The 11695-nt window shown below is 38.6% G+C and overlaps 1 protein-coding gene across 1 annotated transcript; it reads right to left on the reverse strand.

The window, feature by feature from the left end:
* Positions 1–230: 230 nt before the first annotated feature.
* On the reverse strand, positions 231–9954 carry LOC306833053 (interleukin-1 receptor type 1-like). Its single transcript, XM_079358109.1, has 11 exons — positions 9714–9954; positions 6801–7011; positions 5963–6131; positions 5099–5273; positions 4716–4778; positions 4344–4470; positions 4048–4187; positions 3611–3757; positions 3169–3333; positions 2112–2315; positions 231–1170 (listed from the first exon to the last, which is right to left on the reverse strand). The coding sequence occupies exons 1-11, from the start codon at positions 9772–9774 to the stop codon at positions 974–976; spliced, it is 1659 nt and encodes a 552-aa protein (XP_079214235.1). The 5' UTR covers positions 9775–9954; the 3' UTR covers positions 231–973.
* Positions 9955–11695: the final 1741 nt, after the last annotated feature.

The following is an 11695-nucleotide window of genomic DNA, read 5'->3' on the forward strand; positions in this document are numbered from 1 at the left end:
ACATAAAATCCCTTTATTTCTTGATGACACACAGTACTTTTTTACAGTCGTCAGCCAGCAGTCCCAAACTGTGCCAAGGTATTTCAAGTTTTCCACAGCACTGGAACCACTTATCACTTAACATGATGTTTGCATAATCCTTCAGTTGATTATTCTCCTCTTACAACATTCTTCTTCAGAAAAATTATTATATTTTATATATTATTATATTTCTTTTTAATGTAAAACATATATTTTTAATTTGTAGTCTTTTGAGAGAACTAACTTTGAAAAGTGCTACTTAAATAAAGTATAACAAAAAAAAATCAATAAACTTATTTAAAATAGTGCATGTTCTACATCTTGTATAAGACAACCCTGTGGTTTAAACCACAACACGGCTCTGCACGTGGAGATTCATAACATTCAAGTCATTTTGTCACATTAGAAAACTTAAAGTAGCCGCAAAACAAAAACAAGATCAAATCAGTTACTGAAGCTCAAGTCAGCTGTCAATGTAAATGATTTTTTAACACTCTTATGCATGACAACTGTGCAGATATCTGTGACCTTTACTTCCTATTCTGATCATTATCAACCTTCTGAGAACTTCAGAGCTGCCATTTTTTTCCTTCACATTTTTTAATTTTAAAAAGTATTTTCATAAGTGGTGAAGTAAACCATAGTAAAAAAATAAATGTCTTCTTATTGCATAAAACTTAACCCCTTTGTTATTTACAGTTGAGCATGACAAATAAATAAAAAGCAAAGCCTGTAATATGAAATGCTTGTTTTGTACCATGAGGGCTGTAACTAACGGTCTGTTTTAACCTCCTGGCACGCAACGTGAAAAGTCCCTGTGCATGTTTCAAATTAGCTTTAAATAGACTTCATTGTTTGTTAAATAGTAACATCCCCATCTGGTATCTGTGTTTCCAAACATCTGGAAATGTACCCATAGTCCTGACGTAAAAAACAAAACACCTGTAAAAATTCAGCACAATTCAGTCTTAAGTCTCCCCGCAGGCACTGATGGCATATGGTACCTCAGATTCTTCCACAGGTTTCTGTTAGAGTCTAATTTATTGAGTTTACGGATTCCAGTTGAGGTTGTCCTCCACTTCAGAGCTCCTTGTTTCCTCTTTATGTAGCGCAGGGATTCAGGCAGGAGACTGTAATCCACCGGGCCGTCTGATAAAACAGAGAAGAATGTTAACTATAACCAGAAATGGATACTGAAAAAGTGCTGATAGAAGTTAGTGAGAAAATCTGACTATTTACTGCTAAGATGTTTGATCCCCATTTCATGTCTTTACGGTCATGATGATGAGGAGTCCGTGAGTGAAACCAGAAGGAAGCAGGTTAATTGCCTGACTTGGTCTTCTGACAAGGCAGATCACACCTACACACTCACACACTGATGGAAGAGGCTGCTGTGTAAAGTGACCATCAGAGGTAACTAATCCCATTCACACACATGCATATGTCACTAACAAAGCAGTGGGAGCAACTTCGGGTTAAGTGTCTTGCCTCGGGACACATCGGACGTGAGACCGCAGGAGCTGGGTATCGAAGCCCTGACCTTCCTGTTGAGAGACGACCGATTCTACCACTGAGCCACACCCGCCCATGTAGTGTTTAGCCTTAAAATTGAACCTACTTTGGTTGCTATTAGACCACTAAATGTTGCACTATTAGTGGTTATTACTGCCCTAAAAAAATGCAAATGGCTTCAACTCCTACTACCAGTAGGCCGAGAGGTGCATAAAAATCAACCATAAAATTTGATACCACACGACCTGATGTGTGGCTGGATTTTGCTTTTCTTATCAGACATTTCTTAACAATAATAATAATAATAATAATAATAATAATAATAATAATAATACATTTTATTTGTAAAGCACTTTACACTTTTCAATCTCAACGTGCTTCAGAGTTTTCTTGCCAAACGTGTCCTGCTCTGAAATCAATTAGTTTTTAAAACAATGCATGTTGACGCCTGAAGAAACAGAGAACAGCTGCGGATGGATTAGAAATGCATAGTTATGACTTTGCAACTGTTAGTAACTCATTAAGCAACCACATGCATCAAGACTCTTCTAGTAATTATTAGCAGATTTTGGCCTCACCGATCTCCACCAGAATCACACGCAGGCTGTTCCGAGTCAGAGCGTCATGAAGGGCGACTTTGTGCTCATAACACAGCTGGTGCAGATTGTGACACATGGGAACTTCTTCTGTTTTGGCTTCACTGTCGGATTTCTCCACAGGTGACAGGATAAGTATCAGTCTGCGACACTGGCTCAGTGTGGCAGCTGCAGCATCATGCATCGCTGTGAGAGACGAAAGACAGGAAGTGAAGAAGGAGGTGATCAATCTGGGAGTGAATTTATCTCTACAAAGTAAAAGTAGCCTGATATGAAAGACAAACATAAGACAAAATGGGTTTTTTTATGAAGACTAACACCTAAAACGCGTTCTGTATTTAAAACCAATAACTTTCCAATGCATACGCTTAGATTTCAGGCACATTTATAAAAACCTTTTTTATGAAGAAAGTTCTTTGGATCTTAGGGAATCAATTGTTTTGATTTCAGAGGCATTTTTGATTTTTAATTTGGTCGATGTTCAAAGTCGGTTAAGCGTCATCATGGATGGCTGTGAAATACCAAAAACAAAGAATTCAATGTCGTCCATAAATGGGCATGATTTAGTTTGACAACACATTTGGGTATAACTCATGTTTTTTTGATTTGATTAATGATAAGAGCTAATCACACTTTAGCATAGTTATAAGAAGGAGCTAACGGGTAGGTACTTTCTAATTGTTTGCCATGACGCCTAAGACCCACCTCAGCTTCACCTCATTGCCGGTTGTCAATCTGACACAACCACTCCAAAGACTCATTCATGCCTTTCTCAGCTAAGCTCATTAATGAGCACAATTGCAGGATGCTTGGGTGATTTGCAGCGGGGATACGCCCACATCTGTAAGATCTGTTTTTGTATTGTTTCATGTATTGTCTGTGCAGCAATTTCCCATTATCCGAAACAAATTCCTACCGAGGGAAACAAATAAAGACACCTTGGCCTTGATCATTTACACTCTGTCCATGTTTTGTACAGTCTATGACTTTCTTTTTTTTTTCTGCAGAGATGTGATTCAGGTGAGTCTCTTTTCCTGACCTTCTCCGGGGCAGTCGTCTCGTCCTCGGATGTACAAGGAGTAGCCGTGTTTTTTCTCCAGCTCCTCAGGCAGGATCTGCAGGGCGAACCTCGCTGTCTCTGCCAAACTCTCAGAGTCAGAGTGGAGAAAACTCACATAGGCATCGTAGAGCTTCCCATCAGGAGCTGTGGAGGAAATGGAATCTGTCTTTAAAGCTTCGCCCAGTTATGTATCAACATATATCTACTCTCTTAAACATCTAAGTCAGCTGTTTAAATCTTCCTTTCCTTCCATTGGGCCTTGTTTCAATATGCCTACATAGTACTTGTTTTTTCTGTCTGTCAGCCAGCTGTTTCCTGAGGTCAAACTGTTTCTTCATGTGACATAAACAGGACAGTTTCTGGCAGTCTACGCTCGGAGAATTCAACAGAAAAAGCATCTCTCCAAAATTCAGTCATTCACCTTGTTGTTTTATAAAACTTCTGGAGAGTTTCCTGTAAGTCAGCACCAGATCGATTCTAAAGAAGAGGAGGACAGTCGCCAGGATCAGAACGGCTAGCGGGATGAGGATGCAGACAGCCACGCTGGTGTTGAGGGCACTGCGGTCCACTGCAGGAAGGAGGAGGAGGAGGAGGAGAAGTTTACGCTGCCGTATCTGCTGTTTGGTGTCTTATATACAGTCTGTTTACAGGCACTCTGGGAAGGAGTGATGGGTGATGCTTTTCCAGGGAACGAGCAGTTCTTTTGTGAGTCATATTTCAAGCAAAAAGCAAGTCTGCTTTGAAATGAACTCAACGACCTTAAATATTTAACAGTTCATTTAAGTTCATATATACTACAAAAAACTTTATTTATATAACAGAAAAGTACATCTTAGTACACGAGTTAGAATCTATTACCTTCTATAAGATGCACAAAGCTGACTTTCACTCCATCTGGGGTCATAACGTTACAGCCAATGGGGACGTTCAGGAATCGACGGTGGACTTCGAAGATAATCAGTGTGGACCTAACGTACACCCGGCCTCTGTCGCGTGAACTGAAAGTAACAGAACGGATCGACCGCGTTAGTCAGTTTAAAATTTCTCACTTTTATTTGGAATAAGCGGCTGTTGAGCAACAGTGATTAATTGGCGGACAAATGTTGTTTACTTCTGTGTTAACACATAGAACTTAACAAGAAGCACAGACTCACATATTACAGGATTCTTGGAGTCCCTCATTGTCCTCAACAAAGGTACCGTTAACAGTCCAGTAAATGTCATGCTCAGTGTCCTCTCCGAAGCCGATGTAAGCCAAACACTTCAGCTCCACTTTTCCTCCTATTCATCACAGACGTTTACAAAGAAGCTGGTGTGAGTCTACGTATCGTAGTGCTTTTACAAATGAATCACATGAAAACTCTTTATATGTTAGAAATCAAGGAACTGTCTGTATAGGCTACTATGTAAAAAAAGAGGTGACAATGTAATTATAATTTCAAACTTGACGTGTGTATATGCATACGTGTGTGTGTGTGTGTGTGTGTTGTGTTACCATAACTGTGTTCAGAGTTTGTGATACTTGCCCACTTCAACCACGACCACGTCCTGTTGAAGCATCACAACCTTGGCTTTTGGTTGAACTGTTCCTACAATTATAGGAAAAAAAACAGCACACTCAGCATAAGACACATAAACACGTGATACAATCAATGAACACTGTGCAAACAGGGAAAAGCAAAAACTAACTTCACGGTTAACTCAGCCCTCAGATAACAACATTAAAGGTCAAGATGTTTTTTTTTCTAGAGAGCTCCACTGACTTAAAACGATAACTGGTCATTTAAATGACAAAAAAAGAACATCAATAAGCCTGAAATGTAATATGTGGAATAAGTAGTTATATCAATTTGTATCAGTGTTAACCCTATCATTTATTCCTCATTCATTCATTCTCCCCCATACGTACCGTTGTTAGTAATCAGCTTGATGCTACGTGCTGCCGTGTAATTCCTGCCGTCTAAGCTGACATCCACCAGGCAGGTGTAAATCCCAGCATCCTCCTGTGAGGCTGAGGGCAGTCTCATTAAACCATCCCCCTCAACTGAGATGGGCTCTCCCTGACGCTTCACAGGTCCGCAGTCCTGCACACATCAACACATGAGGAGGAGGAGGAGGAGGAGGAAGAGGAAATATTCAATTAATTATGCATCACTTTTGAAAAATCCAGCTGCCCGAGCAAAGAGAGAAAAAATAAAGGCTGTAGACAATCAAGGTTTAATTCTGAGAAAATTCATCTTGATTTGGTTATCCACCTTTTTATCAACCAGGGGTCAAGTTCACCTGTATCAAGATACAAACATACAGGGGGAGAAGGATGACCGAATCAGAATCACAGTGCTTTGAAGGGGACATTACATTACATACTTTGTCCACAGGGGGCGACACAATCCTCACAGAATGAAAGATCCTCCCAGCTAATTTGAGTCCAACATAGAATACAGCTGATGATATCACCAACATATTAAACATCTTCTTTTCCAACATTTCATTTCATGCTAGCACATTTTGACTTATTCCTGATTTGTACAGGAGGGGGCAGTGTTGCATTCAAAAAGCCAGAATTTAAAAACTGAAATCAAGAAATGTAAAACTCTTTTCCACCATTTATTAAGAACATGTTTTAATGTTGCTGGTCTGAAGACTTTTCCCTAAAAACAAACTAAACCAAGAGGTTTTTAAAGCAAGAAAGTCAAACCAGTAAAGCACAGTAATCATCATCATCATCATCATCATCATCATCATAAGTAAACATCATGGAGCACATGTGTACCTTCATCCATCGTACAGTCCTCATGCTATTCAACCCAAAGACCGCTCTCTGTTTGCAAGGAAGACTGCCAGTGACTTTGTTGGGGATGATAATGATCTCTAGTGGATCAGGACACTGTCCACTTGACACTGACACCCGAACTTTAATCCTGAATGAACTGGTTTCATCCCTGAAGAGAAGGAGACAATGAGAAAGGACACCTTGAGATTCAGCAACACTCTGACCTTTTACTATACAGATGAAGGTTGACTGATTGACCGACACTCCACAACTACAGACATGATGTAGATCAAGCTGTAAATATACATTTTCACAATTTTTCATTTTGTGTCTGTCTGATGTATCCAGACATGAAGCCCAAAATGGAAATTCTACACTAAAACAAGAGGTTATCAGAGAGTGTGTCTACCTGTAACGAGTTAAAGTTGTTGTTAAACTCATCGATAATTGATGCTGGGATGATCAATGACAAAAATCTGATTTATTCTTATCATAAATAGCCTTTAAACATAAGAAGTGATGCACAGCAGTCCATCATATATCCATCGAGGAAGTGCTGTTTTCCATTAAAATTTAAATAATGAAACAATTAATTTTTTTTTACAATTAATTAATTTTTTTTACAGAAAAAAACGTCAAAATATCCTGGATCCGGCTTCTTAATCACAATATTTTGCAGGTTTATTTTGTTCATTAGAGAGATGTTTTGGCTGTATGATCATTCTGAAGGTATTTGTTGTAGCATCGCACTAAATTGAATGATAGTGTGTGATGTGTTGTGGTAAAGTTGACTCTGTACGCAGTCATGGCAGGCATCACTGTGCAGATGTTTCTGTACCTTTTCTCGCACGTGTAGGGTCCATTATGAGACACCTGGACAGGTAGAAACCACAGTAACCCGTCCCTCACTTCCACTCCCGGAGGCAGGCTCAGATTGTGCCTCCCATCTCGCATCCAAGTTATGTTGGTATGAGAATCAGCATTGGGACAACTCAGCATGAAGAGATGTCCAGCACTTACATGGTAGAGCTCTGCTTCCCCACTGTGGTCTGGATGTGACAGTGCAAAGGGAGAACAGGCCCTGTTTTTATTCAATGTCAAGTCCAGGAGAGAAACTTCAAAACATGCATTTACATGGATAACAGAACAGCTTTCAGTTTTCATCTTTTAGCAGACACAATTCAGCATGTTCTTTGCGTAAATTGGGGTAAAATGTTGTTTGATTAATTTGATTGTAACTGGAAAACTTATGGGAAATATTACAAAGCAGAAGGGGATTATCTGCCTATCAAAGTCTCCATGGCTTCAACTAGCTGATGTACATTTAACCTTTCATGGACACTAAATCCTTTCTCAATCGGTCCTGTAATCCTGTTTTGTTTTTTGGGGTTTTGTTTTTTTTAATCAGTCTTTCATTAAGCGTCTTGTTTGATTTTCTTTTGTCTGCTTGTTTCACAACCTTTCAGCTAAGGACAGTAACAGTCTAAACAGCATAGTGAAAACCTGTTCTCAGATTATCGGCTTGTAACCATCAATCAATCCACCCATTCAAACTATTGTCCCAATAAGTACTATTAAAGTACCGGTAGTTTATTGAGTTGATGCTTACACCTCCACCCCAGAAGGTGGCACTGTTGGACCGGATGGACCTCACAATCTAATGCTGCGATCATATAGAGAATATACTTGTTTTTTTGCTCTTGGTTCTACAGTAGAAACAGTTTTTTTCCATCAATTAAGGCTAGCATAGTTGTTGTTGATGGTAACTGTAGTTTTAAAGACCCATACCATATTTTTGGATGTTTTATCCCATTGAGCGTACAGTAGATGTTGTTTCTTTAAAAATGGAAAATGTTTTTCACTGAGCACAAAAATGCTTTGACTGGCCATTTTGAGTCAGCCATTGTTTTCCCACAAGCTTGACTGAATAAAAAAAAATCTTGTCTGGCAGAGAATATATCACAGTGCACAAGCCATCATGTTTCTTTAGCGGGTTTATTTTGTTTTTGATCAGACAACTTGGCTTTACTTCAGCAGACTCAAACGTCATAATAATAAAGTTCAGACGTTAAAACATTCACTAAGCAGGACACTTGAATGTTTTTTTTCAAAAGTCAATCTTAGATGCTATGACCTATTTTTAGCCTCACATGTCGCTGTGTTTAATTGTGTAACATCACACTGATTTCCTCTGACGTCTTTCATGAATAAGATTTCCTGGAGGTTCAACTGTAAAAGAGTAAATGTTTGCGTATTCGGCCCATTTAGTAAGAATAGAAGCAGGTTACAAGAACCCACTGCTCTGACCGACTTTTCTACTTCATTATATGTTACAAATAATGTTATGTCATATTTAGTGCATGAGGCCTGCTTTTTGTTTGTGTCACCATTACACTGTGGTCGTCAATTTAATCTCTTAATTTTTAATTTTTTTTGCTTTGAAAGATGTAAAAACAACAAAAAAAAATCTTGTCTTACTGCAACTTGTACTTGTTGGTTGTTTGAAGTAATTCCTGGATTATCTTGACACATAATGTAAAATGTCAACAGCATGGCAAGCACTCGCTCAAATCATGAGAGTTGGTTCCCAAAAGTTCTTCTTTTATCGTCCTAAGTGGTTCAGTTTTGCAATATCTGACCAATCCCCATGGACTGTCATTAATATTGTAAGAAGCCTGAGTTATATCAACCATTGGTTACATTGGGAGTGTGTTGATGGTGGTTGCCATGCTGGAAATGTATTTATTATATTTGCACTGTAGATCATTTAAGGGCAACTGCTCCGGAGATTCTCCTTCCCAGGGCGCTCACAAATGTTTATAACGTGCAGAGGAAATCCTCGTGGTCATTCTCTCCTCCCTGCAGCTTTACAGTACAGCCTCATGCCTATATGTGAAATGTGGTTCTGCATCGCTCCGATCGATGAAATTTTCCTATCTCTGCGTTTACACATTAAAAGTTGCACTGTAATACCAAAGAGTGAGGATTTTTATTTATGTTTGACTCATTCATTTCTATGTAAAGAAAATCGACCTCACCTTCTCATAACTATTTGCATTATTGAAAAGTGTCTTTTCCTTTTCCGCGACTCTTTCTGTACCCGTGTGAAGGAAGCTTAATAATAAAATTATGAGAGGAAGTTATTCTTATTTGATGGCCTGGTACATCACTGCTGTTTCCAAGGACTAGAATAGGGTCACTTTTGTCTTTTGTTTGCTTTGTTTATGTCATGATTATATGTCTTAAACAAAGTGTGTAAAAACATTTGAGAAGTTTTTAAGCTTGTGTCACAGTTTTTAACATTATTTCTCAGGTATATTGCTTTAAACACGTGTTAAGAGTTAGATTTGGGTTAAATTCCCTGCGTGCAATTCCCAAACAGGTTTCTCAAGTTTCTCTTGGTGGTCAAAAACGGGAAAACCAGTTGTTCAACATTATGCCTATGAAACTACTTTCACTTCATTGTTTTGCAAATGTGGTTTTAATATGTTAATGTATTATAGACCTTCATACCTTCGATTCTAAGAACCAAAGATGGTGTACTCTCACCTGTCGTAAGCTTTTATGGTTATATGGCCCATGTTAACTCTTTAATGTAATACTGAAACCAAAAGGGATCTTACCTGTGAGTTAACAACCACTTTAAATCAATGATCATACAACAGGTTTAAGTTATACATTTCTTTTTACACAGCCAGAATGTTCTTCAGTCTATTAAGGGCTGAAAATAATCAACATGATGAGTACTTACTGTGTGCAAATCCCAGAGGTAACAGTGCAGCCAAAAGGAAGACCCAACCTGCCGCTGTCATGGTCCTTATCTGTTGGAAAAAACTGGATCCATTACACAAAATTCATATGTGAGCTCCAAGACTCGGGTCATGTTCTCAGTCGCACGTACTCTGCAACAAATAAGGATACTTGACTCGACACAGTTCCTAAAGGGTGACCTAGCTTAAGTCCTCCCAGTAAAGGGAAGTGAGACATGCAGTTAAAACAGGCAAGGAGCAAACACTCCGAGTAAAGTCCCAGGAAGTTCCACTGATTGGCTTTTATTTGGAAGAGGAGCTCTCTCTCTCTCTCTCTCTCTCTCTCTCTCTCGCTCTCTCTGTGCATCACTCAGCCTATCTCTCTGTATCTTCAAGGAATGATTCAGCAGTCTTTGTCTTTCATTGAAGTACTTTTATTATTAATTTGCTGTGTGGTTTTCTTGTAATATCGCATTTTGGAACATGTCAGATATTTATGATTGATCTTGTATAATTAATCTTACAATTAGATGGATGCAGTACTTTTAAATAGTGAATCAGTAAATGATTTGGATTAACACCATTGGGGCCCATGTCAGCGATTATTGTTTCTCGGTTAAAAAAAAGTTAACTTCCACTTCCCTCAGTCATTGAACATCAGGTCTGTTTAAGATTTTTGATCCTGATTTGTAGGTTGGAAATGGTGACATTGACCAGCGAGGTGGTGTTTCAAAAGTTATTTTATTTTACTACGAGCACATAGTGCAGAGTGCAAAACAAAAAAAAGCTGACGGTAAAGACGTTTTGGTGCTCTGGACTACATTGGTTCTGTATTAGAGCCCAAACTGACCCAGGCTGTGATAACGGACAGTGAGCCCGTCATTGTAGAGGAAGTAAACACCTACAGGAAGACACAAAACAACTCTAAGAACATCATCCTGTTTGGGTTTTAACAACCTACTCACTTTCTGATCACACCTACTGAAGTTAAACATAACACCTGTCAGCCTGTTATGTTTGCAATAAGAGCTCAGTGCCAACATTTCTCTATAGACAACACAATCCATACCTATATAAACCATCCAAACCCAAGCTTCAGATAAAAACACACGATTACTGATTAGAACTGATTTATGACCCAAGATTAGGGCTGGGTGACATTTCCAGTTTATAAGATTTATCAATCAATTTTTAAGGCGATATAGGGGAAGACACTTTTGTTTTTAGGGATCTAGCATACACATTAAAATATTGTTATAAGTGTCTGCCTTAGAGCTGCCACTTCCCTTATTTTTACTTCACTGTTCATGTCCATGTTGGCATTGTGCAGCCGATTGTTAATGAAACACATTAAGAGTTTGGCCCACGTGCATTTGACTTAGAACTTATTTTGATTTTATTATTTCTGTACAGAGAAAAATGTACAACATGGAAATATTTGAGTATCGCTATTTAAAAATATCCAGATGTGAGTTTTGGTCCAGTAATGGCCCAGCTCTATTTAAGATAGTTTTTTATTAGTTTACTGACGCTACCCTCATAGAATACAGAAACATCACGCCTTACTGTAACAAAGTACTGAGACACACTCATTAACAATGATGAACGGCTTTATAAACGCGGGTTAAAATGATGAAATAAACATTGTATACATAATGAACATTCATACACCTTTGTGTAAACTCACGTTGTGACTGTAACTTTATAATAATTTCCAACTTACCAGATTGCTGAGAATAAAGAAGCGATTCTTCTCACTTGAAGTAAACCTATAAGAAGATGCTGGGTTTTTTCTGCCTTCTGTCTTGTCTTCGTTTTATACCACACACCTCTGAATGAAACTTCCACTCAACGTAGGAAAAAAAAAAACAACCTACCAGTCATAGTGCAGTAAAGGTGCACTGCAATGATTCACCCCCGACTCTGCTTGCTCTGCAATATAGGCCACCTGACCTCAACAGCTCCAGAAGTGGAGGTGAAAGAT

The sequence above is a fragment of the Symphodus melops genome, assembly GCF_947650265.1.
Source record: "Symphodus melops genome assembly, chromosome: 12".
NCBI lineage: Eukaryota > Metazoa > Chordata > Actinopteri > Labriformes > Labridae > Symphodus > Symphodus melops.

Excerpts from the sequence above, each read along its gene's own strand:
- LOC306833053 (XM_079358109.1), bottom strand. The coding sequence starts at position 9,774 with ATGACAGCGGCAGGTTGGGTCTTCCTTTTGGCTGCACTGTTACCTCTG. Across the intron at positions 7,012-9,713 it reads ACCTCTGGGATTTGCACACA|ACCACAGTGGGGAAGCAGAG; the intron begins GTAAGTACTCAT and ends TGTCACATCCAG. Across the intron at positions 6,132-6,800 it reads CCCTACACGTGCGAGAAAAG|GGATGAAACCAGTTCATTCA; the intron begins GTACAGAAACAT and ends CCTTCTCTTCAG.